Consider the following 24,412-nt stretch of genomic DNA (forward strand, 5'->3'; position numbering starts at 1 on the left):
CATTCATTTTCACTCCTTAAATATTACTGGAAGCAGTTAACCTGGGGAAGGAGAGAATTCAGTAATAATTAATCCAGAAAGGAAGGAGTTAATTGCATAAGGAACCAAGAGTGGAGAGTACAGACACACCTTTGCTCAGATAAACAATTAGATCATCAGATCATGGGGAAACTGTGACAGATCAAACTGACAGTTCCTGAACAGAGACTCCGTCAAGCCCTGAATGACTCGATTTCAAAATAAGATGGCGTCAGTCAAGCCTTATCGAGTGGCACTCTCGCATCTGAATCAGAAGGTTACGGGTTCAAGTCCCATGACAGAGACTTGAGCACATATTGAGCACTCCAGTAGAGTGCTGTGGGAGTGCTGCACTTTCAGGCATGCCATGTTTCAGATCCCCGTCTCAGGTGGTCTTGAATGATGCCACAATGCCATTCCAAAGAAGAGTGAGCAATTTTCTATTAAAAAGAAATGGTCAATTTCCTGGTCCTGCCTGCCACAGGAGTCGCCACAGGCAGGATGGAAAATCTGATATCCAGCAAAAGGCCTGCTGACTTTGAGTGGGAATTTCTAATCCGGTGATGGGTGGGACTCGGACATCCCGCTATAAATGGTCATTTAACTTATTTGTTGTGTGGGATCTTGCTGTGTGTAAATTATACTGGGGGTATGTGAAGCAAGTGTCTGGATTGTATTATATTTTGGAATTTGCCTTTCCATTGCTGAATGTGTTTTCCGAGCTCACCATCAGTTGAAATGATCTCTGTGTTTCTTGTGATCTCAGGTGTGCCTTGCCTCCCGATCTACCTCAGCCTGTACACGGAGCGCTTTCAAAGTGTAGAATCAATCCACCGGCAGCTGTATAACCACTCTGACCTCAGGAACCTGGAGCAGGCTCTGCTGGCAACCTGTGTGGGCACCATCGCTGAACTCAGTCAGTAACACATAACTATCCATAACTCTGTGTGCATGAAACACTTAACCTTTATCCTTCCCCTTAACTCTGTGTGCATGAAACACTTAACCTTTATCCTTCCCCTTAACTCTGTGTGCATGAAACACTTAACCCTTATCCCTTCCCAGAACCCTGTGTGCATGAAACACTTATCATCCCTTATCCCTTCCCAGAACCCTGTGTGCGCGAATGAGAGGGTATTTCATATTAATTGGGATATATATATGCATGACATAATTCAGGGGTCTTCAACCTGTCGCTCTAGGGCTGCATTTCATTTGTGGCTCCCAACCTTTTCCAGTTGGATTGTATTGATGTGAAAAAGCCTACATAACAAAGTCACAGAAAATGTGAGCCATGTTTTTATTGTAGTGCATTACATTGCACTTTACAGAGATTTAGGATAGAGAGGAAAATTGTTGTTTTAAACAGGAGTTTTGGGCTGTGGAATGCATGACAGAAGTTACAGATTGAAACAGTGATCATGTCAATATTTAAGAATAGATTAAACAGATGTTGTAGAAGAAGGGGACTGAAACAATATAGGATCATAGAATCCAGACAGTGCAGAAGGAAGTTATTCAGCCCATCAGTCTGCATCCCGTGTGTGCGTGGGTTTCCTCCGGCGGCTCTGGTTCCCTCCCACAGTCCAAAGATGTGCAGGTTAGGTGGATTGGCCAGGATAAATTGCCCTTAGTGTCCAAAAAGGTTAGAAGGGGTTATTTGGTTACGGGGATAGGGTGAAAGTGAGGGCTTAAGTGGGTCGGTGCAGACTCGATGGGCCGAATGGTCTCCTTCTGCACTGTATGTTCTATGTATGTAATCTATGTATGCACCAACCCTCTGAAACAGCACACACCTAGGCCCACCCCTATCCCCCTACTCCCACCTAACCTACACGTCTTCGGACATGAGGGGTTATTTATCATGGACAAACCACCTAACCTGCACATCTTTGGACTGTGGGAAGAAACTAGAGCACCCGGAGAAAACCCACGCAGTCATGGGGAAAATGTGTAAATCCCACAAAGACAGTCACCCAAGGCTGGAATTGAACCCAGGTCCCTGGCACTGTGGGGCAGCAGTGCTAACCACTGTGCCACCATGCCACCCTACCGTGCCCTGATCAGGGGAGACCATTAGAATACTGCCAATGTGGAGGCTAACAAATAGCATGGATTGAAGGAGCAGAATGGTTTATACTGTAATATTTTGATAACTGTTTGCATATTTAATCGTTCTAAAATTCATTGAGAATGTAAGGCAAGGCAAGTTAGTTTTTGGACAGTTTATTCATTGGTTGCTGAATATTATTGAATAGCTAGCCAGCTATTGCCTGTTGTGGAGCTGATGACTTTGATTACAGAGATGTTTATATGTCCCTGGGCAGCACCATTGATTCTAACTACAACTGATGCTTCAGACTCCCCTCCAGCCTAATACAGCGGATTTCATTTTATTCATCCATTCTTGGGTTGCTCCTGGTAAGGCCAACATTTATTGCTCATTCCTAATTGTCCTTGAGGAAGTGGTGCTCAGCCATCATTTTGAACCGCTGCAGTCCATGTGTTGAAGAGACTGCTGTTAGGGAAGAGATTCCAGTATTTTGACTCAGCGACAGTGAAGGAATGGCAATATATTTCCACGTTGGGATGGCACATGACTTAGAGCTAAATATGGAGGTGGTGATATTCCTATGGGATTGCTGCTTTTGTCCATCTCGGTGGTAGCGGTTGCGGTTTTGGAAGGTTCTGGCTGAAGAAATGTTGGGGAGTTGCTGCAGTGTATCTTGTAGATGGTACACACGGCTGCTACTGTGCATCGGTAGGGGAGGGAGTGAATGTTGAAGGTGGTGGACAAGGGTAACAATCATGCAAGCTGCTTTGCCCTCCGTAGTGCTGAATTCTCAAGTGTTGTTGGAGCTTCACTCATTCCATCACATTGCTGACCTGTGTCTTGTAGATACTGGGGAAGGGATGAGTTGCTCAGTTTAGTTTATCTACTTCTGACCTATTCTTGCAGCAACAACATTTGTATAGCTGTTCCAGTTGAGTTGGCAACAGTTCTCTCCCCCCCCCCCCCCTACTCCCCCAGTCACAAAGGATGATGATGGTGAGGAATGCAGTAATGGCAAAGCCATGGAATGTCATGGAAAATTAGTTCTAACTGTCCTGCATCTCTTCCACAGGTGACCTTATCTCTCAAGCAATGTATTACTTCCAACAATTTGGCGCAAAGTACCACGGGAAAGGATTTCAGCTGCACTTCAAAAAGGGGCCGTACTCCTGGGAGCCTGAGACTCTGCATGGGCTCTATTATTACATGCACTGCCCTCATCTGGAATGGGAAAATCCCGACAATGAGCCACCAAGAGTAAAACTGGGCAGTGAGAGGTGAGAGCATTGCAACTGGGGCTTCTCAAAAATGGCCAAACTGATTAATTCTACAGTTTACTGAGTTTAGTCACTCAGGGAAAATCCCAAATATTCCACAGGGCTTTCGGCAATGTGAACAGTTCCAGTTTCGCACACTTCAGGGGATCTTGAACCACGTCAAGAAACTAGAGCAGTGTAAAATCTGCTTCGCCCTCACCTCAGAGCTCTGAAAGGAGCATGCAAAGCTCTAGCCTTTTATACCCATGAGACAAACCCAAATCTAATCTCTGCTGTCAGCCTTATAGCCCCATTCACAGACCACAGAGTGAGAGTGCTATCAACGAACCAAGGTAGACAATGAGCAGCTATATTATTATCAACAATTAGCTGTGACTCATTGAGAAAAGGAAATAGTGTTTGGTTTGCAAAGTTGTCAGATACAGCCTGGATTGGACAATGCCATTGACACCAACATTGATCCCAATCTGTTACGGTTAAAACATCATCAAAGTGATGCAATGATTCAAATACTTGCTGAGTCCTTATTGAATCATGATGGCTGTAGGAAATAAAAAGTCCCCGGTGTTGGTTTGGTTTTGATGGAGGATACGGTAACCACTGATTTGGTGCAAGTTAAGAGAAGTGATGATTGCTATGTTAAACTCTTGCAGCGTGAACCATGCGGTTTCACATGTGCATTCAGCTCACAAAATTTCCCAGCTTTCATATGAGGAGGCGAGGGGGAATACCCACCAGTGGTCTTTCAGTGTGGACTGTAAAAGAGCCAAAAAAGACAGGTTTTCACATTTTCTGTTGTTGGGACTTTCAGAGGTGGAGTGCTACACAGCTGGACATTGTCAGCAGGCAGAGGTTAGCTGAGATTGCCCCTACCAGCTGGTGATGTGCATTGTTCTGATTCACTGAAATAATATAGGTTTATCCAGAATTCTTCTCCTAAAATCTTCACTGCTCTTCCTCTAAACGTGTTGATGTGGAGCCAGTGCATATGCAAATGCACAAATGAATGTTTGGAGTTTCATTCTGCCATGTCATGATAAGAGGGTGCTGACCGAGCTCTGAGTAATAGCTTCTGAAGACAGGATGAGTGTAGGTCAAATGTGTATCCATGTTCTCATCATTCTGCTTGTCTTTTTGTGCATTTCTTTCCTGCCCCTGACTTCAAACACCCTTCAGGCCATATGAAATTCTCCCACCAGTGGTCGAGTGGATCAGGGTGTGCATCGCACAGGCAGAACACAGGCACAGTCTCACAGTGGACAGCAGTGACCTTCGACAGGCTGCCAGACTTCTGCTTCCAGGTGTAGATTGTGAACCCCGACAACTCAGGTGAGCAAAACTTCACTCGTCCAACCTCTACAAATCTACTCTCTGTTACTTTGCCTTTTGAGGGACTGTTTGGGATTGTTAAGTTGGAGTATGGAGCAAAATGGGTTGAGATACAAAGAAACCGTTATAGATAGAGATAGAGAAATATAGCACAGAACAGGCCCTTCGGCCCACGATGTTGCGCCGAACTTTTGTCCTAGGTTAATCATAGAATTTTGGACAATTTTTCATGGCCAATCCACCCAACCTGCACATCTTTGGACTGTGGGAGGAAACCGGAGTACCCGGAGGAAACCCACGCAGTCACGGGGAGGATGTGCAGACTCCACACAGACAGTGACCCAAGTCGAAATCGAACTTGGGACCCTGGAGCTGTGAAGCACTTGTGCTATCCACAATGCTACCGTGCTGCCCTTAAGAAGTTAACCTACACTCCATTATTCTACCCTAATCCAAGTACCTATCCAATAGCCGCTTGAAGGTCTAATTATCTAATTGAATAACGGAATAGGTTCAAGAGATTTAATGGCCCACCCCTGTTCATAAGTTAAACTTGCAGGTACAACCCATACGATCCTGCCCCCCCCCCCCCCCCCCCCCCCCCACCGATACTTATCCTTGACATATGGAGATCCATTTTATCCATTGTGATCCTATTCCTCTGGTTCCCAACTTGTCTGCTCGAGCGAAACTCTTACAGCTATGAAATGGAATTCCGAAATATAATCTTCAGTTTCTGAGAATCATATTGTATATGGACATCTCACAGTGCCCTACATGACCTCCAGGCATCTCAAAGCTCTTCACAGCCAATGAAATACTTTTTGAAGAGTAGACACCATTGTCGTGTTGGAAATGTGGTAGCTAAATTTGTGCAGAGCCAGTGCCAGTCACAGCAATAAGATAAATGACTAGAAAGCTACTTTAATGGTGTTGCTAGAAGGATAAATGTCACCCAGAACACTGAGCAGTACTCTACTGCTCTTCTTCCAGTGGTGCTTTAGGATCTTTACTTCCCCCTGAGAGGCTCGGTTTAATGTCTGATATGAAGGATTGCAGCATTCCCTCTGTATGGAATTGGAGCGTCAGCCTGGATTATATGCTCAAATCCCTGGACTCAAGAGGTGAGCATGTTATCCAATGGATAACATTGTGATCCAGGACAAACACGCCTGCAGTAAGTGTTTGAGGCAAGGGGAACTTCGGCTCAGGGCTTTGAGCTGGAGGCTGAGCTGCGAACGCTGTGGCAAATCAGGGAGGGGGAACGTTACCTGGATGCTTTATACCAGGAAATGGTCATACCACATAGGACAGGGTTTTTTGGTTTGGTCAATGGTCAGGGATAGGAGAGGGTGACTGCAAGTGAGGCAGGTAAGGGGACCCAGCGAGCAGAAGTGTCAGCCTCTGCAATTGTCCAACAGGTTTGGGGTATTTTTCAGCTTGTTTGGATGAGAGTGGGGGCTGCAGGGAAGATTGGTTTGGATTGGAAGGGCCGAATGGTCTATTTCTGCTCCTGTTTCGTATGTTAGTCACTGGGCCATGGCTGATGTATGAAGTACCATCTGATGGGACATTTGAATAGTAAGGTCTCATGGATCTTGTGGAAGCCATTCAAGGCTGGAGGTGAAAGGCGGATGGGCAGTTGATGACAAATAATTTCCTTACTAGAAGTTTAGTATATCAAGATTAACACTACATCTTTCTGTTTTACCTGGACAGGATTAACAGCACATTATGCACAACCCGTGGACTAGATGCCAAGCAGGCCGAGCTGAAGCTGAGACAGAACCTGGGCTTTCAGATGTTAAACTGTGGTCGCACTGATTTGGTGCTCGCAGCCACTGAATTGTTGGGACCAGAGGGTCTCAACACTCTTAGTGAACAGGTAGGGGCGAGGCGACACAGAAATATAGATGTAGTTTTATATTGGCTGTCCTGTCTTCACTCCATATTAAACGTAATGTTGGATTATGGTTAAACCACATTAGTAGGTTGGAATTGGTTTAACATCTGCGCTTACAAATACTATAATTGATCACAATGCCACTCCTTCCTGAGTAATGTCACAACTCAGGAAAGCAAACAAGAGAAGTAAAGGTTGCTGAGATAACACTGGAAAAGGAGAATATTGAAACTAAGGCTTTTATTGTTATTTGGTAACCTAAACGTCAATGGCTTGTGATCTGTAGAGTCACAAATCTGACCATATATGGGCAATGAAGTCAATATAAATGGGGTACAAAGCTCGTGTTCATTTTGACACTTTGAGGAGAACACAAGACAACAGCTGAACCCATCCAAGTGCCTCAAACATAAGAATTTGGACAATGGTTCAATAAATAGATCTGACTTGTTTCCATCTATTAATGTTGTCCTTAACTGAGCTTGCATAGACTTTAAATATAGGTGGCATTTCCAGCTGGCATGGGCACTGCCAAGGGGCCAAGCTGGCATTTCTTTGCACACGAAACTGGGCTGGGGTTGCCCGGTGTGGGTGTTGGGGGGTGGGGGAAGGGGGGGGGGGGGCAGGAACCCTCCCATAGTGCGTTCAGGCTTGGGGGGGGAGGTCGGGGATTGTTTCGGGGGCCTTGGATATCGCTGCAATGGAGTGTTCCGCTGAGCAGAGCTCCCCACTGTACAAAACGGGGCTATGTACGCCTCGGCTGCACGTTCCCCATTCAGGCCCCTAATTCAACAGTTAGCCTCACTGCATGGGCCGTGAACCATGCAGCTAAACGTGCTCGATAGGGCACTTTGTTCTCATTTGGGGGAACTGCACCCTGCATGTTTTCAAGAAGCAATTTGATATAGCACTTTGGGTGAAGGGGATCAAAGGATATGGGGGGAAATTGGGTTCGGGTTATGCGTTGGATGATCAGCCATAATGGAGCAGGCTCGAAGGGCCAAAGGGCCTCCTCCTGCTTCTATTTTCTATGATTCTATGAAGTAATATTCAGCAAGAAGGTGGAAAGGGGAGGTTGGCTACTTATGCGACCTGAACTGAAAAAAGTTTCCCCATGTCCACGGAAGCTGAGAGGGTCGAGGAAGGTGATGGCTATCATGTATTGAGAAACCATTGGTTTAGTCCTCTTCTGCTGAGGGGATTATACAATAATAAGCTTCAACCCATGCCTCACAGGAGTAAGCATTGGGTTATATTCATCAACCCAATGCAGCGATGTATGGGGTGAAACAGCCCTGGTAACAACTTAGAATTCAGTGCCAACAACCACTTAGTTTCCACTCCTCACTCAATATGTGAGGCTGACCTATAACCTTTGTCCTTATTTGTGAGGCCCATCGCCTCAGAGGGGGGATCACTTCACCTTGGAGCTGATTCTTTACCCAGAGCATTCAATTGCTATTTCTTCTGTTCAGGGTCTGACGCCACTGATGTATGCAGCTAGCAGTGGGGATGAGGCCATGGTCCAGGTACTGCTGACTGCTGGAGCAGACATTGACATTCAGGTAAGGCGTCCATTATTGACACACAGTCTTCACACGAGAGTGCTTTCAAATATACCACCGCACTGCATGAGAGTAACCGACAGGGTGAGCCTGTAACAAATGTGGGATATTCCTGTCACAGCGCCACAACAATTCTGTTAATATCAGACCTATGCAGTGTCAGACCTGGTTTATGGTGGGGATGACTGGACACAAATGATCGGTGACACTCAAACAGACTAAACACTGATAAATTTAAAGCTGACTTGCGAAGTTTAAGAACTGTTGTGCTACGTTTGCAGGTGCCAAGTATTTCCCAGCAGTGCCCATCAGTCCATGCAGAGATTCGACACTGGACTGCTCTCTCCTTCGCCGTCGCATTTGGCCACCCATCAGTCGCACAGGTACAGCACTGGGTCAATTTTTGTACATTTAGTCCAGTAAATATTGAGTTACCCCCACTTCCCATGGATTGGTGGAGGGTGGCACCAAATGCTGAGGACTGTGTCGCTGCTTGAGAGGCTTTGAGCTACCTCAGGGTTTTCAGACACTGTTCAAGGCCCTCAGACACAGCAAGCCTGTGCTCGCTGTGGATTTAACACATCTTCCCGTATGAAACCTCTTCATTGTTGTCAACCATGCCTCAGTGAGCAGCACTTTCATCAGAGTCGGAGATTTGTGGGTGTATTCTAGAGACCTGGACTAGGATTTGTAGGATGGTGGGATTTTCCTGCCCGCCATCCAAGGAGTTGGCAGAGAACACATCGCCACCCGTGTTACCTGTCCTGCAATCACTTAGCCCTCCGACACGTGTGAATTGACTGGAGATGGGGCTTCCGCTCTTCACTCAGGAGAAAGTCCCACCTCTGATTGGACTGGGATTGCAAACAGTCCCTCCAGGATCAGGATAGTTTCAGAGCCGAGGGCAGAGGAGGGGTGGGATGTTGGCAGAATGACCCCCCGGGGGGGGGGGGGGGGGGGGGGGGGGGGGGGGGGGGGGGGGGCGCAGGGCCAAATCCTTTTGAGGGGGTGGGGGGATGTTAAAAGGATTTTAAAAGGATGGGAACAGAAGTAATCAAAGTGGGACGAGCCTCAGGCACACTCAATGCTTAGAGGCCCAAGTGGCCTGTTTTTGTCTATGGATACTATTTCTGTGTGTAACTAAATGTGATTGTATGAATGTAATTAAATGCAAGATTATGATGTTCATCTGTGTGTGATATTCCCTCTCTGTCCTTACAGTTGCTGTTGGATGCTGGGGCCCATGTCGAAGGCTGTGTTAGTGAAGAAAGCTGGTCAGAAACTCCACTGCAGCTCGCAGCCACAGCAGGTAGACAACAACGAGGAGAAGGGTGGGAGGTGGGCACAAAATCGAGCGAGGAGGTCTGGTCATTGGACAAAACCTGGTTCCCTGATGACAGAAGCAATTCATCAGATTGACTCCCGTATTCTTTAAATTTGGGTTGTAGTCGGTATAAACATTCCAGCCTGCGGCCGAGAAATGGATTGGAGATCAGGGACAAGGAAAAAGTTTACCTAAAATTTTTTAATTAATTTATAAACACTCGTGACATAAATTAGAATTTAACGAATCATCACAGACGGTTATTTGTTCTGTTCATATGTCACATCAAAAGTAAATTACCCTCTATTAAAGAAACTCTTCACAACATCACACTCAGTGTCAAAGATGCCCTTCCCTAGATTCCTATTGACCCAGCTGGTTGAGTCCCAAAGGACATAGCTGCTTGACCGGACCTGCAGCAGGGGGTGAAGGAACCAACATGAGGGGAAAAACGTACTTGACCTCATCCTCGTCAATCTGCCTGTCGCAGATGCATGACTGTGTTGGCACAATTGACCACCGCACAGCCCTTGTGGAGATGAAGCTCCATCTTTACACTGATGGCGTCCGTTATAGTGTGTGACACTACCATTGTGTAAAATGGGAATGATTCAGAACAGATCTAGCAGTCCAAATCTGGACGTAGAGGTCAGAAGGACTTAGAGGTAATTGAGTCTGCAGGGCCCTTGGAAAGAGCACCCTACTTAAGCCCACACCTCCACCCTGTCCCCATAACATAATAATCCCAGCTAACCTTTTTGGACACTAAGGAGAATTTAGAATGGCCAATCCACCTAACCTGCACATCTTTGGACTGTGGGAGGAAACCGGACCACCCGGAGGAAACCCGCGCAGACACGAAGAGAACGTGCAGACTCCGCACAGACAGTGACCCACGCCGCGAATCGAACCCAGGTCCCTGGCACTGTGAAGCAATAGTGCAAACTTTTGTGCTACCATGCCGCACTGAACTGCTATGGGTCATCAGCAGCATCAAAATTGTACTCAACCGCAACCTGTAATCTCATGGCCCTGTATATCCCCACTCTACCATTACCACCAAGCCAGGGAATCAACCCTGGTTCAGGAGGGCATGTCAGGAGCACACCTGAGGTATCAGCCTGGTGAAGCTATAACACAGGTCTACTTGCATGGTGAACAATACGATTCAAGTACTGCTGCAACAATGGCATCAATCTGGCAATGGGGAAAATTGGCCCCGTATGTCCTGTACACAAGAAACAGGACAAATCCAACCCAGCCAATCATCAACAAAGTGATCATCAAGCGGCACTTACTCAGCAATAACCTGCTCACAGATGCTCAGTTTGGGTTCCGCCAGGGTCACTTGGTTCCCGGCCTCATTACAGTCTTGGTTCAAATATGGACAAAAGAGCTGAACTCCAGAGGTGAGGTGAGAGTGACTGCCCTTTGACATCAAGGCACCATTTGATCGAATATGGCATCAAGGGGCCCTAGCAAAACTAGAGTCAATGGGTATCCACTGGTTGGAGTCATATCTGGCACAAAGGAAGATGGTTCATAGAATCATAGAATCCCTACAGTGCAGAAGGAGGCCATTTGGCCCATCGAGTCTGCACCGGCCCTTTGGACGGCCACATTACCGAGGCCCAATCCCTCCGACCTATTCCTGCAACCCCACCCAAAGGGCCAATTTAGCATGACCAATCTCCTAACCTGCACATCTTTGGACTGTGGGCGGAAACCGGAGCACCCAGAGGAAACCCACACAGACAAGGGAAGAATGTGCTAACTCCACACAGACAGTTGCCCGAGGTCAGAATCGAACCCGGGTCCCTGGTGCTGTGAGCAGTAGTGCTAACCAATGTGCCACCGTGTCGCCAACGTGTTGTGGTGGTTGGAAGTCAATCAGTTCTGGGACATCTCTGTAGGAGTTCCTCAGGGTCTTGTCCTAGGCCCAACAATCTTCAGCTTCATCAATGACCTTCCCTCCATCTGAAGATCTGAAGTGGGGATGGATGTTTGCTGATGATTACATTGTGGTTACCACTTTTTGAAACTGTTCAGATAATGATGCCACACAAGTGCCAGGCAAAGACCATCTCCAATAAGAAAGAATCAAACCATCGCGCTTTGACTTTTAATTACATTACCATAGCTGAATCCCCCACTATCCCCCACTATCCTGGGGGTTACCATTGAGTAGCATTCTGCAGCAAGTTACTCACTTCCTGTCTCCCCAAAGCCTGTTCACCATCTACAAGGCACAAGCTTGCCAGAATCCAGGACAAAGCAGTCCACTTGATCAGCAACTCATACAGCACCTTGATATGTGGTTTCATTCACTCCCTCCACCACTGATGCATAATGGCAGCAGTGAATATCTGATGCAACCATCAATTCACGCGAAACAGAGAGTAGATGTAAACTGTGGCTTTAATCGACTAGAACAGAGCCTGTCTGCGGCTGCTCTGCTGGTGAGAGCTGCCTACAGGGCTGCTGCTCTTTATACCTCTCCTCAAGGGGCAGAGCCAGGGCCGGAGCCCACAAGGGCACCAACCTGATACATTCCATGTAATATCGTACAATGGTCAATAAGTGGAGCCCACATGGGCAACAGCATGATCCAGTAACATACATGGTGAATGGTTAATACAATACGTTCACCACAGTATCATCTAACAGGCACTGCAGCAACTTACCAAGGATCTTTTGACAGCACTTTCCAAACTCTATCCTTCGAGGGACAAGAACAGCAAATGCATGGGGACATCACCACCTGCAAGATCCCGTCCAAGTCACTCACCATCCTGACTTAGAACATTATCACCTTCCTTCACTGTCGCTGGGTTACAGCTCCCTCCCTAACTGTAGGTCTACCTACACCACATGAACTGCAGCGGTTCAAGAAGATGGCTCACCACCAGCTTCTCTGGACTGATTAGAGATGAACAGTAAATGCTGGTCTTATCAGTGAGGCTTACATTCCACAAATGAATACAAAAAAAGTGTGCATCAGATATTCTTCCCTAAATCACATTATGCGTATAACTTTTCCTGTCCTCTCTCAAACATTGTATATGAGAAGCCATTTCCTACATCACTGTGTAAGATACCCTTCTGTATATCACACCAATGATATAAGATGTCCTTCTCTATATCACACCCCGTATATAAGATACCTCTTCCTTTTACCAATAAATAACCTGAACCCTTGCTGCAGCTTGCCCCTTATCCTGTAATCTTTATTATTGTCACAAGTAGGCTAACATTGACACTGCAATGAAGTTACAGTGTGTACTGTGCCTCTCTTACTCTCGCCTTATCTTTCTCAGGTCACGTGGATCTGGTTAGTATGCTATTGGAGAAAGGAGCTGATCCCCTCGCTGGGTCCATTGGTAAAAGTGGAATCAGTGCATCTCTGCAGGGAATAACTAACACATTCAGTCAGGCTTCTGCCCACGGACACAGGTGAGTGAATGGGCCAACCTCGGGTCTTATACAGTGTTGGTATGGGAAACTGCTGGAACTGACAATCTTCCCTGCGGGTAGGGTAGGTGACAGAGCTTATTTGAACTGAGAGCCTTATCCTGCGATTGCTGTAGGGGAGGGTGTGTGTTGCAATTGAGAGTGTTATATTGTGAACAGGGTGGGATAACTGAGAGTCTTATATTAAAGGTGCAGTGAGACAGAGAGAGTGCTCTAACTAGGGAGGAGAGGAGATGTATTCTGAATCACTCACCCTGGATACTGATCGTTTACAGTGATAGATCTCTTCACTGACTGGAATGCTCTGTTGTTTTCAGTTATATTGTTCATTGTTTGTTTTTGTTAACGTGCTCTCTTTTTAATTATTGCTCAGTAATGTGCTGCAGAAGCTTCTGTCCCAACCAGACACCCTGAATAGTGACATCATGTCCCTGGAGGACATCCTCGCTGAGGGAGCAGAGGATAGCAAGCAACAGCTTTCAAAAGCTGGCCTGACCCGCAGCAGTAAAGCTCGAAGGAAAGCACTGCAGGATGCCCTGTATCAGAGCGCGGAGCATAACTACCTCGACATCACCATGGAGTTGCACAACCTTGGTAAGTACAGCACTTCACCATGCCGACCACGACAAGCTCCATTCAAACTCTCACAACACTTTCCTTACTCTCTATCAGTGGCTTTGATGGTGCACCTCGTGAGGACTAACAACTGGGCTATCAGCCTGGCTCCGGGGGGGGGGGGGGGGGGGGGGGGGGGGGGGGGGGGGGGGGGGGGACTAAGTGCCACATGTTTAACCCTCACTTCCCTGTGTGGGGGAGCTGATGACTGGCATCAGGGTGCCTTTCCCTGTGGCTTCCTCACCCTCCTTCCTGTGCAGAGTGCCCTGGGCACAGCTCAGACTCAGGCCCTGATGTGGTGTACCCTGTCCTGCTGTTAACTTTTTCCCTCTCAGGTCAAGAAGCCAGCAATTGTCAGGGGCTGACACAGATGGCGTCAATGGACCAGCCCTTGGTGATCTCAGCAACCCATCATAGAACATGGAGCAGGAGTAGGCCGTTCAGTCTCTCGAGCTTCCTCCCCCTCCATTCAAACAGATCTTCTATCTCTGCGCCATTTCCCCTGCTATCCCCATGTTCCTTAATGTCATTAGTATCCAGAAATCTGTCGATTTTTGTCTTGAACATGCTCAGTGATTGAGCGTCCACAGCCCTCTGGGGTAGAGAATTCTGAAGATTCGCCACACTCTGAGTAAAGAAGTTCCTCCCGTACCAGCCTCTCCGAACAGGCGCCGGAATGTGGTGACTAGGGGCTTTTCACAGTAGCTTCATTTGAAGCCTATTTGTGACAATAAGCAATTTTCATTTCATTTCATTACATTTCATTTTTCATTTCTCCATCTCAGTCCGAAATGACCTGTCCCTTATTCTGCGACTGTGTCCACTGGTTCTGGGCCCCTCATCGAGGGGAAACATCCTGTCCCCACACCTACCCTTCATGTTCTGTAAGAAGTTTGTAAATTTCAGTGAAACTACCTCTCATCCTCCAGTGCTTCCATTTCCCAGTACCCTGATTACTCTCCCCATCTCATCCCGTGATGGATAGCTTAGTCAGAGATGCCCCTCCTGTTCTGGCGCTGTAACTTTTCCAGAAATGCTATGGAAACCTGGTTTACAAGTTTAAAGATACAGCAGCAGATCTGAGACCAATTGCCGTCCAGGATTTTCTCATTTGTGCCTACTCCATCTCCCAATGTGCCACAGGTTCCCCTCATGGTGATCTCAGAATCTCCTCCCTTGTGTCTCCCCTTGCTCTACGATACCTGCCATTGAACCTGATGAGTTAGTTTAACTTTAATAAAAGCAAAATAGCGCTGTTGCTGGAAATCTGAAATAAAACAGAAAATTCTGGCTAAATCAGCAGGTCTGGCAGTATCTGTGTGGAGAGAGACAGAGTTAATGTTTCGAGTTCATATGACCTTTCTACAGGTAAGTAAGTCACGTAGTCCCAGATGACCATATAGGCTGCTTTCCCCTTTGAGGGGGAGAGTGACTGGTGGTGTTTCGCCTGAGGGTCACCACACCTCTGGTGAGGGACAAGGTTGAGGGACATGAATAACCTCAGTCGGTACATGATTTGGCCTCACTGCATTACAAGCCTGCAATACAGAGCTGTCAGTTACTTTCACCGTCTATACTGTTTGTACTGAAATCATGAATTTGGTGGGAGTTTTCTCTGGGTGTCGTGGGGCATGTTACTCATGTCTTGAAGGAAGCATTCCTTCACAATATTTGCTGGTGAACTAAATTCTGGCCTTGCTGCTGTCCGATCTCCCGATGTTGAAATTCACTATTCACCATGTGGAACACTGTTTGTAACTTGCCAGTGACCTCTGCTGGCTGTCATTGCTGCTGCCAGTGTTTAGAGCCAGAGCCGCTGCTTGGTATTTGGAGAGAGTATGATCGGAAAGAAAGGACTTTGCGTTTCTCCTGCACCCCCCTCCCCCGCCCCACCCCCTCTCCGCAACATTGGGACATTCCAAAGTGCTGACAGCCAATGAATGCTGTAATTTAGAAAACACAACAGCCAATTTGCACTTTGTAAGGTGCCAGGAACAGCAATATGATAATGACTAGCTGTCTAATGATGTTGGTTCAGGGATAAATATTAGGCAGGACACCAGGCATAACCCGATGAATAATGCCATGTGATCTTTTATGCCCACCTGAGAAGGCAACAGGATGTTGTTTTAATGCCTCACCTGATAGACAAGACAGCTGACAGTGCAGCACTCTCTCAGTACTGGGCTGCAGGAACGGCCTGGATTATACCATGAAATCTCCGGAGTGGGACACCTGAACTACCTACTATTGTCACAGCTGGTACCAGAGTTAATAAAATACACCTCATCCCACCCTGCTCTTCTAGCTTTCCTTAGCTGGCATCAGGCTTCATCTGATTGCCTATGCTCTGGGTGTCTACACAGACAGAGGTCAAATAGTCTTGTTACCCTCTGGTTTCATCCCTTGCCTTATCAGTTGGCAGGTTGGGGGGTGGTCCGTGGGGGCAGTAATGTATATTTTTTACATGACAATTCTTCTTTACACCCAAGGTGTCCCATGGACTCTGTACTCGTGGTTGAAGTCCCTGGAAACCTCTCTGATCCAGCATCGATGGTCCATTGCTCTGAACCTGCTTAAGGAGTTTGATGCTGTGAAGGATGTGTACAGCCAAGACATGATCACCTGGGGACTGACACTCATGTTTGACATATTCCGTTTGAGCAAGGTACAACCACTGCGCAATCTCCTCCTCATACGACCCCAGCATTATCCTCTCACAGTCCCTGTTATTACAGGTCCAAATCTCACAGTCCCTGTTAGTACAGGTCCCAATCTCACGGTCTCTGCTACTGCAGGTCCCAATCTCTCCGTCTCTGCTATTGCAGGTCCCAATCTCACAGTTTCTGCTATTGCAGGTCCCAATCTCTCCGTCTCTGCTATTACTGGTCCCAATCTCACAGTCCCTGTTAGTACAGGTCCCAATCTCACGGTCTCTGCTACTGCAGGTCCCAATCTCTCCATCTCTGCTATTGCAGGTCCCAATCTCTCCATCTCTGCTATTGCAGGTCCCAATCTCTCCATCTCTGCTACTGCAGGTCCCAATCACTCCATCTCTGCTATTGCAGGTCCCAATCTCTCCATCTCTGCTATTGCAGGTCCCAATCTCTCCGTCTCTGCTATTGCAGGTCCCAATCTCTCCATCTCTGCTATTACAGGTCCCAATCTCTCCATCTCTGCTATTGCAGGTCCCAATCTCTCCGTCTCTGTTATTGCAGGTCCCAATCTCTCCATCTCTGCTATTGCAGGTCCCAATCTCTCCATCTCTGCTATTGCAGGTCCCAATCTCACGGTCTCTGCTATTGCAGGTCCCAATCTCACGGTCTCTGCTACTGCAGGTCCCAATCTCTCCATCTCTGCTATTGCAGGTCCCAATCTCTCCGTCTCTGTTATTGCAGGTTCCAATCTCTCCATCTCTGCTATTGCAGGTCCCAATCTCTCCATCTCTGCTATTGCAGGTCCCAATCTCTCCATCTCTGCTATTCCAGGTCCCAATCTCTCCATCTCTGCTATTTCAGGTCCCAATCTCTCCATCTCTGCTATTTCAGGTCCCAATCTCTCCATCTCTGCTATTTCAGGTCCCAATCTCTCCATCTCTGCTATTTCAGGTCCCAATCTCTCCATCTCTGCTATTGCAGGTCCCAATCTCTCCATCTCCGCTATTGCAGGTCCCAATCTCTCCATCTCTGCTATTGCAGGTCCCAATCTCCCCGTCTCTGCTATTGCAGGTCCCAATCTCTCCATCTCTGCTATTGCAGGTCCCAATCTCTCCGTCTCTGCTATTACAGGTCCCAGTTTCACAGTTTCTGCTATTGCAGGTCCCAATCTCTCCGTCTCTGCTATTACTGGTCCCAATCTCACAGTTTCTGCTATTGCAGGTCCCAATCTCTCAGTCTCTGCTATTGCAGGTCCCAATCTCTCCGTCTCTGCTATTGCAGGTCCCAATCTCTCCATCTCTGCTATTTCAGGTCCCAATCTCTCCATCTCTGCTATTTCAGGTCCCAATCTCTCCATCTCTGCTGTTTCAGGTCCCAATCTCTCCATCTCTGCTATTTCAGGTCCCAATCTCTCCATCTCTGCTATTGCAGGTCCCAATCTCTCCATCTCCGCTATTGCAGGTCCCAATCTCTCCATCTCTGCTATTGCAGGTCCCAATCTCTCCGTCTCTGCTATTGCAGGTCCCAATCTCTCCATCTCTGCTATTGCAGGTCCCAATCTCTCCGTCTCTGCTATTACAGGTCCCAGTTTCACAGTTTCTGCTATTGCAGGTCCCAATCTCTCCGTCTCTGCTATTACTGGTCCCAATCTCACAGTTTCTGCTATTGCAGGTCCCAATCTCTCAGTCTCTGCTATTACTGGTCCCAATCTCACAGTTTCTGCTATTGCAGGTCCCAATCTCGCCATCTCTGCTATTGCAGGTCCCAATCTCTCCGTCTCTGCTATTACAGGCCCCAATCTCTCGCTTTCTGTTTTACAGGTCCCAATTTCACAGTTTCTGCTATTACAGGTCCCAATCTCGCAATTTCTGCTATTACATGTTCTGGTCGAACAATCTCTACTATTACATGTCTCAGTCTAATAATCTCTCTTATTACAGGTCCCAATCTCTCCATCTCTGCTATTACAGGTCCCAATCTCACAGTTTCTGCTATTACAGGTCCCAATCTAACAATCCCTACTATAACAGCTCCCAATCTCTCAGTTTCTGCTATTACAGGTCTCATTTTAGCAGACCCAATATAAATATGAGATTCCTGACCTCACGTGGCACAGTATGATGGTGTAGATTTGACCCTCACAATGTAAATGTCTAACAAACTGTCCCAATCTCAAATTTTGATATTACAAATCTCATTGTAACCAGCTCCTTGAAGACCCATAAGATCATAAAAGATATGAGCAAGAGGAGGCTGTTCAGCCCTTTGAGCCTGTTTCATCATCCAGTAAGACCACGGCTGAACTGGTTATTGTCTCAACTCCACTTTCCTGTTTATCCCTCATTCCTGCCTGTCCCTTGTCACTCAAAAATCTGTAACTCAGCCTTGAATAAATACAATGACCCACAGCTCTTTGGGGAATAGAATTCCACAGACTAACGCACTACTCAAACCAAAATAGTTGAAACACATTACAGTAACAAAATCCAACAGGTGTACTTCTGTCTCTGTACATTTTTAACAGGGAGCTTGTTGTGTGATGGAGTGAAATGAGTCTGCGATTTTTGGGAGTTGAGAGACCCTGCCAGATATTGAACCAGCTGCACTTACACCAGTCAATTGGCTTGACCTATGGTGTCTTTGTGTTCCATTTTCAGAACGATGCTGTTTTGCGACAGCTGGCAGCCATCTTTAGCTACTGCTATGGGCCCTACCCCATTCCTGCTATCCAGGAGAGCGACAAGAAGATCAAGGCTGCAGTCGGTGAGCATTGCATGGTCCCCTCAGATGGAACTAGATGGTAGCCTGGCCGGCAGTTGTTAATATCAATGTTGCAATCCTTTCCCATTGCTGCTGTGCAATGGAGCCAGCACATGGCCCCAGCGAACCCGGTACTTGAAAGTAAATGAGTCCAGTCTAGTATTGAGAGACACTTTGTTATTTTATTAGAACAAAATATTCTGCCCACTGTTAAGGAATACATAGGGGTTGACACTGAGGACCAAAGGATGACCTGAAGACTGTGTTAGAGGTTGGGTGGCGAATGCAGATGTGACCAGATTTGACATTTCACTTCTCGGAGGGCTGGAGCATTGCTGTATATGTCATGGGACTGATGCTGACCTCCACAATGCATTCCAACCTCATTATTTCAAATATAAATGGTGTAGTCCTGATGCAGGAGACTTTGTAGTTTGCATCTTGGAGCCATTTTCTTGGGTATTCCACTTTAGATGAAAGCTCTTTGTCCCAGACTGCCCTTTCATTGGTGTACCACGGGTGGGCTACCTTTTGTAGGTTCAGGCCAGTCCCCCGGGATATCACTAGGTAGGGTAGGTATGTGAGTAATGGCTCAGTGAGGAGCACTCTCCCCTCCCTGAATCAGTAAGTTCTGGGTTCCAGTCCCATTCCAGGACTCAAACGCAAAAGTCATGGCTGAGACTCTGGTGCAGTACTGAGGGAGTGCGGCACTGTCAGAGATGGCACCTTTTGAACGAGACATTTAAACCAAGCCCTGTCTAGCCCCTCAGGTGGCTGTAAAAGATCCCATGGCATTGTTTCCAAAAAGAGGAGGGACATTATCCCCAGTGCTCTGCCCAATATTTATCCTACAGTTAACATCACTAAACTGGTTATCTAGCCATAATCACATTGCTGTTGTGGGAGATTGCTGTGTATAAATTGGTTGCTACATTTCCTATGTTACAATAGTGACTTCACTCAACTGGCTGATTATCAACGCGCTTAATAGAAATGTCTTTTAGGTCAGGGTCACTCCAATGGGGTGGGGTGAGGTGAGGTGAGGACGGATGGTTGTAGGTTTAACTGCCTGATGGATCCTTCCTGCAGAGCCTATCCTATTGAATAACCGGGAACAGTCCGACATCATATTTCTAGTGGAGGGCAAGCCATTCTACGGTCATCGGGCACGATTGTCAGCTGCTTCACCCCGGTAAGACCCTGTGCTTCACATTCCCAGAATAATGCAGAATGCAGAGGCAGTGCAATTCAATTGGTTCAATCCTACTGACACTGTATTAATTACAGTTAGGATCATTGGGAATTGATCTGTGATCCTTTGCAGCAACTGCAGGGTCAAAGTGTCCATTGAATCATTGTCAGAAGCTGCTGTCTGTACATTCTCAGTACAATCAATATTCTGTACCTCCGATTGTACAGAAGCTGCTGTCTGTACATTCTCAGTATGATCAGTAACCTGTACCTCCGATTGTACAGAAGCTGCTGTCTGTACATTCTCAGTACAATCAATAACCTGTACCTCCGATTGTACAGAAGCTGCTGTCTGTACATTCTCAGTACAATCAATAACCTGTACCTCCGATTGTACAGAAGCTGTTGTCTGTATATTCTCAGTACTATCAATATTCTGTACCTCCGATTGTACAGAAACTGTTGTCTGTACATTCTCAGTTCAATCAGTAACCTGTATCTGTGAGTGTACAGAGCTGTTGTCTGTATATTATCAGTAGAATCCGTAACCTGTATCTCCTGTTATGCAGAAGCTGCTGTCTATATATTCTCAGTACAATCAATAATCTGTATCTTCAATTGTACAGATGTTGTGTGTATATTCAGTACGCTCAATAATTTGTATCTCCGATTGTACAGAAGCTGCTGTCTGTATATTCTCAGTATAATCAGCAACCTGTATCACTGATTGTACAGAAGCTGTTATCTGTACATTCTCAGTACTATCAGTAATCTGTATCTCCTATTGTGTAGAAGCTGCTGTCTGTGCATTCACAGTATTCACAGTAACCCGTATCTCCGATTGTAGAGAAGCTGCTATCTCTACATTCCCAGTACAATCAATAACCTGTATCTGCAAGTGTACAGAAGCTGTTGTCTGTACATTCTCAGTACAATCAAGAACCTGTATCTCTGATTGTACAGAAGCTGCTGTCTGTATATTCTCAGTACAAACAATAACCTGTATTTACGATTGTATAGAGCTGCTGTCTGTACATTCTCAGTATGATCAGTAATCTGTATCTCCATTTGTATCGATGCTGCTGTCTATATATTCTCAGTACAATCAATAACCAGTATCTCCAATTGTACAGAGCTGCTGTCTATACATTCTCAGTATTTGTGAGTGAGGTTTCTAATTCCTGCATTCTGTCCAGTTTGCATTGGTGAAGGGCTATTTCAAAATGAAATACAGCAACATTTTAAAGAGTATTATGATCTTGGATCAATGGCGAGCATAGTGGACAGAAACCCTAATATTTAATTTAATTTTGTGAGACTATGAGAAAGGATACCTCACTCAAGGAGTGATTTCACACAAAATGGGGATATGGTATATTCAAATATTAAACTTTATTACTAGCACATTATTAAAATAGCTTTAACAGTGTACAAGAAAATAGCTTACAATGACCCTCTTAAACAATGCTAATCAATACAGTGAATACAATATCTTTAACTGAGGAATACTTGCTGCAAAGAGGTGTCTTTTGAGACTCATTGAGAAGTTAAACGTGAACTCTGACAGAATAATGCAGAATATCTGGCTGTATTACTTCAGAAACGTCTCCGCTCCCCTTCCAGCCAATAACAAACTCTTAAAACCTCCAACACCAGACTGCTCCAACCCCGGCTACTTCCATTAAATATACCATCTCACTAAAGAGAATTCAATATCTCTAAAAAAACTACTTCACTGGGAACTATCTTAATACAAACAAAAATCAATTAGCCCAAACTTTTAGATGATTTAATTGCACCCTGACTCCAAAAAGCCTAGCTGTTTTTTAAACCAGGATGTTTAAAAACATGATTGCAGCAATCATACACACTAACCCAGGCTTTTAACCCTTACTGCACCCAACACATACAATACAATATCTAAAACTTGTACATTTGTCACAAGAGGATACTACATTTTTATTGCAGTATTAAATATCTGCCCCATCGATGCACGGTCCTTTCTCAAGTTATTACTTAGCTGGATGTTTTTCTCTCTCTTTAGGTTCAAAAAACTCATTGCATCCTGCCCTGCTGCTAATGTCGAGACATGCAGACCCATTCAGATCGACGATATCAAGTACAGCACATTCCAGGTAGCAGCGGATAAACAAGTTCCTATTTTAAGCTTGCATATTCTGGTCAATATTAATCCCGCGATGGACGTCATCAAAAGTGTATTAAGTGGTAGTTCATCCCATTGCTGGTTTTGTGGGACTTTGTGAAATTTGTCAACAAGACAGTTTAAAAGCTCTTTATTGACAGTAACGTACATAGGGACACTCTGAATGTATTGAAAGCATGGTCAAAATAAACATTTTCCATTTGCAGAGAGTTTTTCAGATCTGCATTTCGAGCACTGCCTCTGATTCTCATTTTGTTTTCCTGGCAGTGCCTTGTGCAGTATATTTATGATGGAGGGACAGAGCGACTTGACATCAGTAAAAGCCACGCACTGGAGGTGAGCTCTCTATTCCAGTGTGACTGCTGTCTCTAATCCAGTCTCTATCCCTCTGTGACTGCTGTCTCTACTCCAGTCTCTCTATCCCTGTGTGACTGCTGTCCCTAATCCAGTCTCTATCCCTGTGTGACTGCTGTCTCTAATCCAGTCTCTATCTCTGTTTGACTGCTGTCTTTAATCCAGTCTCTCTGTCCCTGTGTGACTGCTGTCTCTAATCCAGTCTCTATCCCTGTGTGACTGCTGTCTCTAATCCAGTCTCTATCTCTGTTTGACTGCTGTCTCTAATCCAGTCTCTCTGTCCCTGTGTGACTGCTGTCTCTAATCCAGTCTCTATCCCTGTGTGACTGCTGTCTCTAATCCAGTCTCTATCCCTGTTAGACTGCTGTCTCTAATCCAGTATCCCTATTCCTGTGTGACTGCTGTTTCTATTTCAGTCTCTCTATCCCTGTGTGACTGCTGTCTCTATTCCAGTCTCTCTATCCCTGTGTGACTGCTGTCTCCAATCCAGTCTCAATCCCTGTGTGACTGCTGTCTCTAATCCAGTCTCTCTATCCCTATGTGACTGCTGTCTCTAATCCAGTCTATATCCTTGTGTGACTGTTTTCTCTAATCCAGTCTCTATCCCTGTGTGACTGCTGTCTCTATTCCAGTCTCTCTATCCCTGTGTGACTGCTGTCTCTATTCTAGTCTCTCTATCCCTGTGTGACTGCTGTCTCCAATCCAGTCTCTCTATCCCTGTGTGACTGCTGTCTCTAATCCAGTCTCTATCCCTGTGTGACTGCTGTCTCTAATCCAGTCTCTATCCCTGTGTGACTGCTGTCTCTATTCTAGTCTCAATTCTAGTCTCTATCCCTGTGTGCCTGCTGTCTCTAATTCAGTCTCTATCCCTGTGTGACTGCTGTCTCTATTCCAGTCTCTCTATCCCTGTGTGACTGCTGTCTCTAATCCAGTCTCTATTCCTGTGTGACTGCTGTCTCTATTCCAGTCTCTCTATCCCTGTGTGACTGCTGTCTCTAATCCAGTCTCTATCCCTGTGTGACTTCTGTCTCTAATCCAGTCTCTCTATACCTGTGTGACTGCTGTCTCTATTCCAGTCTCTATCCCTGTGTGACTGCTGTCTCTAATCCAGTCTCTCTATCCCTGTGTGACTGTGGTCTCTATTCCAGTCTCTCTATCCCTATCTCTCTGTGGTCTCTATTTCAGTCTCTCTATCCCTATCTCTCTGTGGTCTCTATTTCAGTCTCTCTATCCCTATCTCTTTGTGGTCTCTATCCCAGTCTCTCTATTCCTATATGGCTGTGGTCTCTATTTCAGTCTGGCTATCCCTATCTCTCTGTGGTCTCTATTCCAGTCTCTCTATCCCTGTCTGACTGTGGTTTCTATTCCAGCCTCTCTATCCCTATCTCTCTGTGGTCTCTATTTCAGGCTTTCTATCCCTATCTCTCTGTGGTCTCTATTTCAGTCCCTCTATCCCTATCTTACTGTGGTCTCTATTTTAGTCTCTCTATCCCTATCTCTCTGTGGTCTCTATTCCAGTCTCTTTATCCCTATCTGACTGTGGTCTCCATTTCAGTCTCTCTATCCCTATCTCTCTGTGGTCTCTATTTTAGTCTCTCTATCCCTATCTCTCTGTGGTCTCTATTCCTGTCTCTTTATCCCTATCTGACTGTGGTCTCTATTTCAGTCTCTCTATCCCTATCTCTCTGTGGTCTCTATTCCAGTCTCTCTATCCCTATCTGACTGTGGTCT

General features: G+C 46.1%; 1 protein-coding gene across 1 annotated transcript in view; it reads left to right on the top strand.

The window, feature by feature from the left end:
- LOC119978405 (ankyrin repeat and BTB/POZ domain-containing protein BTBD11-like) overlaps positions 1 to 24,412 on the top strand; it is a 53,111-nt gene that overhangs the window by 23,587 nt on the left and 5,112 nt on the right. Inside the window, exons 2-15 of the mRNA XM_038820030.1 lie at positions 785 to 934; positions 3,144 to 3,348; positions 4,525 to 4,677; positions 6,397 to 6,562; positions 8,056 to 8,145; positions 8,427 to 8,528; positions 9,367 to 9,454; positions 12,787 to 12,922; positions 13,314 to 13,534; positions 16,048 to 16,223; positions 18,870 to 18,975; positions 20,062 to 20,164; positions 22,208 to 22,298; positions 22,595 to 22,663. Of these exons, the coding sequence (XP_038675958.1) occupies positions 785 to 934; positions 3,144 to 3,348; positions 4,525 to 4,677; positions 6,397 to 6,562; positions 8,056 to 8,145; positions 8,427 to 8,528; positions 9,367 to 9,454; positions 12,787 to 12,922; positions 13,314 to 13,534; positions 16,048 to 16,223; positions 18,870 to 18,975; positions 20,062 to 20,164; positions 22,208 to 22,298; positions 22,595 to 22,663 (1,856 nt within the window). The remainder of the gene's footprint in view (positions 1 to 784; positions 935 to 3,143; positions 3,349 to 4,524; positions 4,678 to 6,396; positions 6,563 to 8,055; positions 8,146 to 8,426; positions 8,529 to 9,366; positions 9,455 to 12,786; positions 12,923 to 13,313; positions 13,535 to 16,047; positions 16,224 to 18,869; positions 18,976 to 20,061; positions 20,165 to 22,207; positions 22,299 to 22,594; positions 22,664 to 24,412) is intronic.

Source organism: Scyliorhinus canicula, chromosome 15, assembly GCF_902713615.1.
Source record: "Scyliorhinus canicula chromosome 15, sScyCan1.1, whole genome shotgun sequence".
In the NCBI taxonomy this organism is placed as follows: Eukaryota; Metazoa; Chordata; class Chondrichthyes; order Carcharhiniformes; family Scyliorhinidae; genus Scyliorhinus; species Scyliorhinus canicula.